This window comes from Amblyomma americanum, chromosome 10, assembly GCF_052857255.1.
Source record: "Amblyomma americanum isolate KBUSLIRL-KWMA chromosome 10, ASM5285725v1, whole genome shotgun sequence".
Lineage (NCBI taxonomy): Eukaryota > Metazoa > Arthropoda > Arachnida > Ixodida > Ixodidae > Amblyomma > Amblyomma americanum.
The window spans coordinates 37,148,717-37,161,638 of record NC_135506.1 but is presented as its reverse complement, the minus strand read 5'-3'; the positions used below and the strand labels follow the sequence as shown (position 1 = coordinate 37,161,638).

The 12,922-nt window shown below is 43.6% G+C and overlaps 1 protein-coding gene across 1 annotated transcript; it reads left to right on the top strand.

Annotated features, from left to right (window-relative positions):
• The first annotated feature begins 271 nt into the window (after positions 1-271).
• LOC144108206 (uncharacterized) lies at positions 272-12,914 on the top strand. The gene is made up of 7 exons (XM_077641485.1): positions 272-331; positions 1,319-1,478; positions 2,777-3,003; positions 3,690-3,941; positions 6,784-7,026; positions 8,411-8,610; positions 12,764-12,914. Exons 1-7 carry the CDS (start codon positions 272-274, stop codon positions 12,912-12,914), a joined length of 1,293 nt encoding a protein of 430 aa, XP_077497611.1.
• Positions 12,915-12,922: the final 8 nt, after the last annotated feature.

Genomic DNA, 12,922 nt, shown 5'->3' with positions numbered 1-12,922 from the left:
ATGATTCCTTATCTTAGCCGGTCACTTGTATTCTATCCTGTGCGTTAACGTATAAAACACGCAATACTTCATATGCAAGTAGGTTTCCAATGAGGAGAAAAGTTATGTTAAGGATTTACTGACGGTCATGCAGACAGGATCAAATATTAGCAATCAATGGGCATAGGTGCCCTCTTTTTAAACTGAATTCTGAATAACTACGCTTGTTTTAATTCCATCCTATTCTTTCCTTACGTGTGTTCCAGAGAAACAGAAAGCGTCGTTATCGACCATGCGGAAGAATTCGGGCAAACCGGGGCCTCAAGACAATCCTTCGGCGCCGCCCAGAAAGGTGAGTATTGGAATGTTACATATTATGTGAATGTCATCAAACTTGTGAATTAATTCGTTATCAAAATAAGATTCTCGTCTTCAGCATTATCCTATTATTTTAGCGAATAGGATTATTTATTATTTTTTGCGAATAGGAAATACGATGCGAGTTTCCGATGTAGCGAGCTGCCGATGGAATTTTGCTGCATAGTGCGATGTCGTATGTTGGAGCCTAGCCGTGACGGCCACGTTTGGGTACAAGGCAGATCCAAACCTCTTCTGTACTCAGACTTTTGTTCATGTTAACGAACCATAGTCCCTTGCATTCCGCGGTGAGTAGCTGCTATTTCTGCAGCTAAGTTTATATTTTGTGCCGTATTTGTGTCTGCATTTAAGCGCCGTTGTTGCACTCGCGTTGACAGCGATTTTGTGGAATGAATGTGCTCTAAAGAAAATATTGTTCAGTGTTAAGCTTGTCGTAAGCTCTGCACTGATCGAAAAGAAAGTACAGGCAACTCGACGGGTTGGTACTAGTGAAGAAACTCTGCGACCCTTTTTAATAGGTACACAAAACACTTGTAGCTTCTTAAAATACATGATTCGCATTCTCATTATAACTGTTTCCTATAAAGCGAAGATCATTGGCATCCACTCATCAGCATCCATCCAGATAATGCGCTTGGGTCCATGCCAATGAGTATTTTCCTTCCTCATCACAAATTTGCTCCACTATGGGAGATTCCCCAAAACTTTTGACTAACACTGTTGCCACTTCGAGTTGCTGATTAATTCGCTCTTGCCCTGTGGTTCCGGGTTCGAATCGCGTAGCAGGACGAATTTTTCTTTAACTACGAAGTTTCTGTGGAAGCTGCACAGCTTCCTTTTGTAGCCGTATTATTGCGCTTGGGCGGATGACAATGAATAATTTGATCCGTTGTTAAAAGTTTATTCCAGCTTGAGAGAGTCCCCTAAACATTGACTTGCATTGAATTTTTTTTCTTTGCAGCCTGAAGGTGAGCCTGCGCGTAAAGATGCCCTAGAGAAAAGCAAGATCTCTGCTGTTGCCCGCCAGCCTGAAGGCAAGGAGGAGGCTGGCAAAGCACTCAAGGGATCCAGCGAAAAGAGGCACAGTGTTACCGTCGACTCCAAGCCGCCTCGTGCTAAAAGTAAGCTTTGCATGAAAGTCATGTCCAATGGTGACCGCAGAACCAAACCAGCCTCCATGTCTGTAGCTTACCGAGAGAGAAAACCAAACACTGAAACCCACAATACACAATGAGATCACCGTAACCGCGTAACATGCGTCCGATCAAGCATTCTACAAAAATTTGATTAGCTTGAGAAGTATAGAGACCTAAAAGCTGTGGACGCCGAGTGGTTGGGTCCCAGGGCGTGGTTTCTAGTAGTTGTAATTCTACTTGAATCCGTTGCCGCACTATCCTGCTTTGTGAGAGAGCTGCTATTATTCTTACCTGTCACAAAACTGCGAATAAAAATTCTTGCACTAAATGGCGCTACTTCAGGAATGGAACAGTTTGTGGCCCAACTGTGAGCCTGCCAGACAGCTATCATTGAAGCAATGATACTTTTCTTTGATATCAGCAAATCGGTCATTTCACATCCAGCAGATGATGTGACTGAGACTTTCCCTTTGGATTTATACCAACCTTAGTGCTGCTGCTTGTAGATTGATTTCAAAGGGCGACACAAAATAAATTGTATTGCTTGGCTCCGTGATAGCTGGCATATGGCTGTTTAAAGATCGCGCTGTGGAATTACAAGGCGAGAGGTATTACTTACCTGCTCGCGTCAGCGTCGTCTTGCCTTCGCAAATATTGCAGTTGTCATCGGAGTAAATCGTGAACGCACTATTTTCACAGAACTTCATGGTTTTCATAGCAAAGCAACAAGCAGCCAACAGTCACGACATAGCTGATACCTAGCTAAGAAAGTTAGTCCACGGATTTTGTATTATGGCGCCATGTAACAAAAGGCGGCAAAAAAAATGAAGGTATTTTTTATTAAATACGATAACTCGTACAGCACACTGAATTCTTAGCGCCCAGCTAAATAATATGAAACGGAAAATTTTTGAGTCGCTGTGTGGACCGCTTACTGTAAACCGTGCAGAAATTTCATTTCCTGAACACCGTTACTTCATAAATGATCTCCTTACGATGTCCCGCCAAAGCTATTTCAGCACTCACTTCACTTCGGGTTGCTTTAAAGTCTTAGTACTCAAGTATGAGCAAGTTGTCAGCATCTAGAACAATCAGTTGTACATTACACAAACATGCTGCTAAATGCAGCAAAAAACATTCTAAGGTTTCACTTTCATGCAGAAGAAAACCCCCGGAATTGTGCACAGCACACGTCAGCTGTGCTTACTTCGTATCCCCACTTATTACGTTTTCCTCACTTTCTCTTCGTTCTTATTTTCTCTTGACCTTCTCTCAAACTGCAGCGTCCGTTGGCCGCGACGACTGGAAGGCCAGTACCACTGTGGCTCCGATGCCGCAACCCTTTCCCTTGGTCGAGTCACGAAGAACAGTCACTGCTCCACAAACGGCTCATGACAAACCAGCCGGTGCAGAGTTCAGAGAACTGCCTTCAGTACCCTCGCATCAGACTGATTCAGGCAGCAGCCCACAAGATCTGCCGCCGAAGCCTCAAGAAGCAGCTCCGACAAAGGTGTGTTTGTCGAAGAATGAAACAGCCAAATATTTGCTCCCCTCTTACTAGTGTGCATGCTCTGTGAGAACGACGCCCAAAGAGATAGACATATCAGAACTCGTTCCGATGTTTGCGACGGAGGCTACATTTCTTCAGCTATTGTAAGTCCACCTCGTCGAGCGTCGTAATGGCCTTTGGTTTTTCTAAGACTCCCTCAATATATGTCCATGAGGGGCCCTTAAAGATCGGTATCCGCTTCAGCCTCAGCAGAGGCTTTAATAAGAATATGTTCCCTTGATCATCAATGAATGAATTGTAATAATTACACGCTCATTGAAGTGAAATGCCCAAAACAACCCGCATTTTAAACACTATTGCGACAGCCACACCGTTAGTTTGTGCACGAAGCGTCAAGAGGCAGCTACCTAGGGGCGCTATCCTCAGAAAAAACTCGGCGGAAGCGAGTTTCGATAAAACCTAAACTAAAAAAACTCCCGCGTGCTACGCGATGTCAGTGCACGTTAATTACCTTTAGCTGGAAACATGTATTTGCGTGCTGTCTCACCAAAATGTGCAAAAGAGTGTCCTTGGTAAACACATTCATTGTACTGGCTGCCAGGTTTTCCATTTGTAATCACCCAATTTCTTCGAAAAGAAAATTTGTTTTGTGTTCGCTAATGCTCCTGGTGCTGCTGTCTTTCCAGCCTGAAAGCGCCAAGGCAGTCCGCAAGAGCAGCAAAAGCAGCGTAGGCGTGGTGTCCACGGCATCTGGGCGGCATCAGGCATCGTTGCTCAATGCTGCCCGCAGGAAGAGCCGTGTTTCACGAATGAGCTTCAAAACGACAATTTCAGGCACAGCCGAACCACCACAAGACTTGCCTGGGCCTGCAGCATCTGCCAGACCTGCTGCTTTGCCTGAGGTTGCGCCAGTGGCTGCACAACCAGAACTTACAAAGGTAATACCTCTTTCTATAAGTGGCATGCCGCCATTTATGTTAAAAAAGACACTGAGGAGAAATTGAACTCGGCTTTGGTCGATGTAATACCAGCTTCTAACCTCAAGGAAAACCACGGATCTCTGAGGCTGAGAAACGTGAATGAAGGTTACGCGTCTGATTGGTATGAAGCATGTACGTTATGTTTTGAAACCATAGCGCACTTTTGTTCGCGCGGAACACGGAAAAAAGACAACTAGAATATTGGAAGCAAGAGAAACGCATACTGCAGGCGGCCAAGTGAGCTTCTATTTGTGTGGGTGCCTTGAGGCTAGGCATTTGGCGTCTCCGCTTGGTTTCCTTTCGGGCGCACCTCGATTTAAATGTGCGGAGTAGCGACCAACTGCAAGTGCCCCTTTAAGTACTCCAGGGACGAAGTTCATTCCGCGCACCCACCTGCACCTAGGAAAACACCTGAAGCTGCAAAACGTTGTATGAGCCTACACGTCTGCAAACGCACAACAATTTACGCTCTCAAACTGTCATTATACACTAGTTTTGCGAAGCCAAACGGCTATAAGGGGAAGCTATTCAGCGTCGCTGCGCAGTGGAAGAAAACATTAGTCATGTTCCTCCCTCGAACATCTTAGCCCTAATTCATCAGGGAGTCGGCATACCTACTAAATTGTCCAACGTTGTCTAAATAGCATGCCCGAATAAAGTAGTAAACTGAATTAGCGATTTTAGTCTAATCGTTAAAGGTTCCTTTGCGTCCTCCCGATGATGGTTATATTCAAAGAACACAGTAATAATCATTCACGCCCCTTAAACGACGGCTGAAAAGCGGAAAAAAAATATATTCCGCGAATTCACCACGTAAAACATTGTGCAACACAGGTGCTAGAAACTGCTCCCGGTACGTTCATTATTTGTGGTGGTTTATTCCGCAATGCATTTACCGCCTAGAACCGAGGCAAACAAACAGCTGGCTAAACAACCTATCACAATGGCTTAACATTAATCAATTATCCTTGAACACTAATAAAACAAAGTACATTATTTTCCGTCCCAGAAATAAAGCCATCAAAAGAGAACCTATTAGACAATTTCGTGGGGAACACCTAGAACGAGTAAACTCTCACAAATTTCTGGGGGTTATTTTTCAAGAAAATTTGAGCTGGTCTCTGCACATAGAAAAAAAACGAACAGTTATTTCCAGATCAATCGGAATTATCTTCAAAGTAAAGAACTTACTACCAATGTGGTTAAAAAAGCAGTTGTATTATAGTCTAGTTTTTTCTCGTTTGCAATATTGTATTCTTGTATGGGGAACTACGACAAAAGCAAACATGGAAAACCTGCTTATACTACAAAAACGAGTCATACGATTAATAGAAAACTCTCCATATAGAGCCCCCTCAGCCCCACTTTTCGAAAAAACATCAGATATTAACTATCACGAATATCATGAACAAAAGAGTAGCTTTGAAAATTTATGATCAAATAAAAATGGACCCGGCTGGGTTCTCGCAAACTTTCTTCTTTAGAGACCACGACCATAACCTTCGGCATATGACCTGTAGAAAAGAACTAGTGCGTACGAACTACGGTACACAAACGCTAAATATCGAATCGCTGATCTTCTAAATAAGTACCCGGGTATTATAGAAACCATTCACAACAGTCGTTCCACGAAAGCATTTAGCAAAAAGTTAACCCATTTCTTTTTGTGACATAGCAATGGCTTACTTTTTCTGCACATATCTGCCCTATATTAAAAAAAAGAAAAATCGATGTTTTTATTAGAAAAGAAAACCTTACTTTGGCCGGCATAGTTAAGCTCTTCTTTCCTTTTGTTATAATCAGACACACCGATATTTGTATTTTATGTGCAATTTTGTGTAACAATGTTGACTCGCGAATATACTTTTTACAGCATTTCTTAATTGTGTACCTTAAATGAATATGTGCTGTTTTTTTTTATGTTTTCGTGTATAATGTTATATGCAATGTCTCTTTGGTGTTATGATCTGTTTTTCTTTGGTTAAACCTGCCCACTGCTCAGTTGTAGAGTGTAAAGGGGGCGGACGCTTCGTCAGGCAACTTTTGATTGCCTTTTTGTTCGCCTCCTCGGCAACCAAGTGTTGTTGAAATAAATCTGAAATCTGAAAATGGTTGGATCAGATACATACATACAATGAGGAGCCCAGGAGATCCCGCGATATGTGCAGGCAAAGCTGTTTTAACAGTATTGGTTGCGCATTTAGATTCTACATTTGTCGCGTTCCCACTGCATTGTTCAATTTTCTTCCGACTCGAGCTTCTGGAGGGAGAGTGCGTGCCATATTTAGGGTGCCTTCTGAAAAGGCGCCTTCCGGTCCCGAAGGCTTCAATGGAAGTGAAGTCTTCACACAGACAAGCAGCAAGTCAAAAGAGGACTATAATCCTAACGAAATAACACTGTTCTTGTCTGGACCCTCATGTTCGCTCTACTTTTCACTTCGGCTCAGCAATTAAACATTTGATATTTACTTACTCATCATTCGCTTAGTGGTCTGATGTGAACCAGATTTTCGCTGCCACTGACACCACGTCACTGAAAACCTGCCGCAATATTACTCCACTGAATCCTCTTTAATGGCTGTCAACTATAGCGGAAGCGTTAACGGAAGCACTTCAGTGGAAAGTGAGATTTGCCAAAAATGCTGTTTTCCGGCGACCATGTGCTGCGCCAACAAATTGCGAATAGCGAAACTAGAATGACAGCCGTGGCTTATATTCCTTAGACCCGTTCCTTGGAATGATACAGAGAGAGCCGTGTATTTTTTGGTCAAAGTTTAACGCTTCCCTAATTCAACTGCAGCCTTCCACGTCCGACAAGGCTCCCTCGTGCGGCATACCAGGCAACCAGTCTCTCGAAAATCCCGAAGGCGAAATCACGCGAAAACCTTCCACCGCGCAATTAGCGCAGCCAACAACGAGCAAGGTTGACGGGGCAGAGAAAAGCGAAAAGGCCTTTACTGGTGCAGCAGTCGAAGCAGTGCCTGACGCCAACCAAGCAAGCCAAACCGGTCGAGCTTCACCGAAGCGCTCGGTCTCAGAAAAGGTGGGTTATTTATTCTCTAACCTATACTGAGCTAGTAGTGTAGAAAAATAAGAAGACCCTCTTACAAGAAAAAGTTACGTGCGTCCTACCGACTACGTGCAAAACACTGGTGACTATGACAGATTGACGATGCGCGAGTAACTTCGCATCGATGTGCACTGCTTGCCTGATTCGTTCGGACTGTGGCTTGGGACGTGCAAATGCCTTGACTTATTTGTTGTTGAAGCCGCAATGCCCGTTTTGCACTCATTTTAGCGAACATTTCGACAGCAACTCAAACGGCTCATGCGACATATTCACGGTTGTTGTACACAAGCTGCTTATCAGACTTACCTTCCGGCCCCGAGCTGCATCAGGTCACGTCAGTAAATTTATTTTCTTCAAGACCTTACGCACGCTCACTTGAATAGTTGACCAGAACACTACGTTTACCTCCCCAGAGCAAGAAATTATGGCATTGTGTGATAGGTTTACCATCTCGAAGAAGCACAAGAGATTTCAGTTAACACTGTAGTGGCTGATTCTTGAATAATTTCTTGGGGTTGTTTACCGTGATCTAATAGTTAACAGAACAGAGGGTCTTATGCATTGAAACTTGAAAAAATACGGCCGTCGTTGCCAAGATTTCATCTCCCGTCCTTGTAATCAGCAGCCTAACGGTATGGCCACTACACGAAAGATCATGACAGAAGGAAAGAAGTCAAACCGAGTTATAAACAGCGTCAGACAAGGTGTGAAGTTAAATAGAGGTATATGCTCAGCTTTTGTTTCTTCTTCCTTCCCCTCGCGAGCTATTACTTAAGTCCTTATATCGTCCATGAACTCCTTGTTACCTAATACTAAGTGAAGTAACCATAAAAATATGCATTCCACTTCATGTGCATTACACTCCCAGCATGCCCCAAAACGCGATCTTTTAATCAAAATGCCCGCCATTGGTAGAATTTCTTTTCGGTCCCCCTCCCTCCTCGTCTTAACCTGACACCGTTATGCATGTGACGAAATCGAGGAGCATTCGGCTCATTAGCTAGAAGTCTGATGTGCATTGCTTTATTACGCGTGGGCTGCATCCCGCAGACCCGAGCTGTAGCCTAATGATCCCAGTGGCTCTGTTTTAACCGTACATGCTGCATTTCTTCGATAAAGATTCAACAGCGAACTAAGGCCACACATGATGGGCACAAGCGCTCCGCTGAATCGCAGTTCGCGATATTCGTTTTTCGTTCTCAATTAATAGCGACGTAGACCAGAAAGGAAGAGAGCATGCGGGTTCTACAAACAAATCAGTGAGTTCTGTGTCTGTCCGCTCCTTCTGGCATCTTACTACCGTCTTATCTTACATCTTTCTACCGTCCTAACAGCCGTGCCTCTGCGTTTTCCTTAGCCCGCCGATGTGGGAGGCGAACGCGACCACAGCTTCGCCACTGCTGTATCGATGCCCAGAGACAGTCGTGTGAGCGCAGCGTCTTCCAAGCCTTCTTTGAAGACGATAGTTCCTGAAAAAGAAATCAAGCCCAAGGGAAAGGTCCTGATGATGCCAGACGGGACGTATGTGGGGCTCAAGGAGAAGAACCGCTGGATCAGGTGCGAGTGCCCTTCTTGAAGCTTTGCGTTCTCCAGCACCTGGCCACAGGTGGGCGTATGGTCAAATTCGGTCAATGAGCACAGCTGCGTCGGTGGGAACGTGTTGGCTAAAATTGAGGGATGCATTAATATGGCTGCGGAAAAGAACTGGTATGATTGCAGGTTTCCTGGGCCTTCGTCAAGCCGTTCGTACAACTTTTAGCCCGGGTGACGATCCAGACACTTGCTGGAATATAAAATATGATTTGATTTGATTTGAGTTCTTGAGTTTTGTGTTTTCGCCTTAAAGGGGCCCAAGTCAATTACCCAACTCTTAGTCTTGCTAACTTCTGAAATATCTTTGAGAGCGTATCTTTTCTGCAAACTTTTTTTAGGTCATATCTCTAGTACTCGCCAAACTTCTTCAACTAAATTCATAAGAGGACTTCTATCCCAAACTAGGCTTTATATTTAAAAAAAACACAGTGCGGTACAAAACTCTTAATGCTAGCAGCTATTTTTATTCTCTTTTAAAGAGCGAATAGAGGTATCCACTAGATGTTATTTAAGTTTTCAATTCTCCAAGCCATAGAAACGAAAGCGTTCACTCTAAGTAAATTAAAACATCGAATGACAGTTGTAAAGTCTCCCTTTGTCAAAGGCAGTTTGGCTCTTAATGCGTTTTCCTGAAAGAGCACACAAGGTCCAAAACTTTCCACCGGATTTTTCATCGCGGTGCTGCATAGGGATAATTGCTACATTTTCATTGCGCAAAGTCCGTGACAACCTACTTCAACTTGCAAAAAAAGAATTTTTCTGCAGCTTGCTTGCAAATTGAAGATGATAATCTTATTTTATGATTGAGCACTTAAGTTTTGAGTTGAATATCTTGCTTGGAAGGACCATGTAGTAATGAAGGAAAAAGAGTAAAAATTTTCTTCGGTTTGAAATGAAAAAATTCTTGTCTGGAGAACTGACACCTTGCCTGTAATTCAAGTCACTTGCCAGAAATATTTGAAATTGGACAATTTGGTGGCCTCTGCCATGGTAAAATATCACCAGAATTGGACAGTGTATCCCACCTTACACAACATTTCCAGGTGCATTTAATTTGAAGATACTACGCAGCAATATTAGAACCTTAACTAAAATGATGACTCTCTACTAATTTTAATAGCTAACCATAGCTTCGCGTATGACATAATCGCGTTGTCAGAAATATGTTCAAAACCTAATGAATTCATTATTATGCCGAATTTTTATCCGGTTTATCTGTACCGACAAACCAAGAGGCCTGGCGGAGGAGCTGCTTTGTGCACACACAAGAATATTTCCTTTCACCATTGAACGAAATTAAGATCCCAAGCTCCTGAAGCGTATGATTTCATAGTCCGCGATATAGGTTCAAAGTAATTGCATGTGTTCTATACCTTTCCACACGTTTGCATATTAGTCTTTTTCTAGATGCATTTGAACCTGCCCTAGATCATACTGCTGCTATGAATAATACTGCTATTAAATGTGGGACAAAGATATTGACATCTTAAATGATAGCGCAATACGTACCTGAACTTGATACTGCCTTACGGACTCTTTAATCAAATGACACAAGTAACTCAAGTTACCTCATGTACCGTGATGTTAGTACTTCATACCTCATGCAATTTCGATACATCACTGGCTATCTCTGGTGTTATTGGTGCAGATATTTCTGGTCATCTTCCAGTTTTCTTTCTAGCGCCATACAACCCCTTCAAAAAAATAAGAAACACGTGCAAACAACTGTCGATACTGACCTGTTAACTTCGCGTTTACACAGGCTGCCAATAATTGTTGAGAACAATGCGAACATTATTAAAGAGTTCGAACACCTATTAAATGCTATTACACCTTGCTCTGAAAAATCAATTATTTATGCAAAATCTTGCTATTCTGAGCCATTATATCCTCAGCTAACAACTAAGGTGTTGGCCGCTATAAAGGAAAAACATAAGTAGTTGAGAAAGCGCAACCAGTTCGAACACAATAAGCACTATCGAGTCATGTATGAAGTACATAGAAATAAAACTCTTGCCTTACTTCGTAAACGCAAAACGCGCTATCATAACACACTTCTTGGAAGCAAACAACAAGCTCCGCGTAAAATGTGCAAAACTAAGTGTATTACAATTCGCAATAAGGATCATATACTGCTAGAGATTATTGAACGAATAAGAACCACAGTCAGCCTTGCAGAGGTTTTCAATCAATACTCGTGTAAAAAAGAACCAGCTCTTGCAAAGCAACTTACAATGCACTAAGACACCAAGATCCAAGCTCCAAGAATTCATTCATTTGTTTAAGATTGAAGAGATTAGATGTGCAGATGTGCCATAGGTGTTCCACAACACGGCTAACAAACCGACCCCTTGTGAAAAATAAAGGTATTCTATATCTACATATACAAATATGTCGCTGTAAAATTCTTAAACCTATTAAATCCTGAACTGAAAGCACCTCAAGAGTTGTTGATTCTCGCGTTACACAGTGGTCACCGTACGGATGCCACCAGACTAAACACAAATGAGGGAACGTGTGGCTTGGACTGCTGCAAACGCCGCTAAGCGATAGTCATCGTGTGAGAGATTATGCTCTCGTTATGTTTAGGGAAGATGATTACAGCTTGTGCGCCGCTCACTTTGACTGTTTTCTCGCTTGTGCGTGATCACCTCGTAGACAGCGCGCCCATTATGGGCACAATTCTTCGCTTTTTTGAGTGCACATGAGGCGTCAGACGCCTCGCAGCACGCGTTGAAGTCTTCATATTGCGGGAGCCCGAAATTGAGCACTAATGCCTCACCTCGCGCGCCTTGCGAGTTTTGGTCCGAACACTGCCGACCTAAGAAAATAACTGTTGTGAGCAGCGTGGTGCGCTGCGTGAAGTTTCGGCATAGATGAGTGAACTTGGGAGCGAACCACACTGCAAAAAACACGCAAGGCGCGTGAGCCGAGGAAGATTAGCGCTAAATTTTGGGTTCCGGCAATGAGAAAACTGCAACACGCTGCCCGGATGTGTAGGTCGAATAAACGATAATTGGTTTAATAATAATTGGTTTTTTGGGGGAAAGGAAATGGCGCAGAATCTGTCTCATATATCGTTGGACACCTGAACCGCGCCGCAAGGGAAGGGATAAATGAGGGAGTGAAAGAAGAAAGGAAGAGATAGGTGCCGTAGTGGAGGGCTCCGGAATAATTTCGACCACCTGGGGATCTTTAACGTGCACTGACATCGCACAGCACACAGGCGCCTTGGCGTCCATAAAAACGCCAAGGCGCCCGTGTGCTGTGCGATGTGAGTGCACGTTAAAGATCCCCAGGTGATCGAAATTATTTCGGAGCCCTCCACTACGGCACCTATCGAATCAACGAGCAAAACGTGGAGAAACGCCAATTAACGAGCACGTTGTCTACGCGTTGATCAGGCACAGGCGAGAAAGCAGTCTAGGCAATCTTCGCATCAGCTATCATCAGTCGCTGTAAACGTAGGCATAGCATTATTCGTGGCGCTGGCGGCAGCCCAAGCGACGCTTTCCGCCATTCGTGTAAAGTGTGAGGCCGGCTATACGTGAGTTCTATTCGTTGGTAACTGCTTTCGGCGTCACGCGGACTTCACGACGGGACATTGGCTGAATGAAGCTCCGGTTGTAGCCATTTTTCTCAAGCTCGGAGAGTCAAGAGCTTAAATTCAGGCGGCGGCCTGTATGTGTCAGTTTCTTGTGAACGCGAAACTGGACGTGTTTTTGTCTTTTTTCCGAGATGTCAAGGAACAGCAAGATGTTTTCCTTCTCTCATTCTACTCTCAAGCGGATCGCTCACACGACTGCATTGAGATGCGCAAGCAAGTTAGCCATATTTGATTTATTGAGAATTCGGAACAATTCATTCAGATATTTCAACAATAGTTTTATTTTATTTTTTTGCTGAAGAGACGGCAGTTTTCTCCTCAATGATTTTCATCATCAGGTTGGCTACAGTGATTGAGAGGGCAGCGCACATGGCAGCTCCACTTGTGTGCTTTTAGGTGCTTGTCCTAAAAAGTTATTTCATTTAAACATCTTTGGATAGCGCTCCAGTATTCTCTACTCTTATTACATTCACAACACCTGTTCCTGTGTTGAAAATTGCCCATTCCCAGGGCCATGCACAAGGAGTACCTGGGCTGGCGATTCCGGACTTGCGTGCTCAAGTCAGGGTTGGCCATGATGCTCCTATTGTTCTTCTATGTCCTCGTGTTCCGCCAAGGTGAGGCAGCCACTTTTCAGTGTAACTTGCTGGTCATTCAGTGACAGCCATT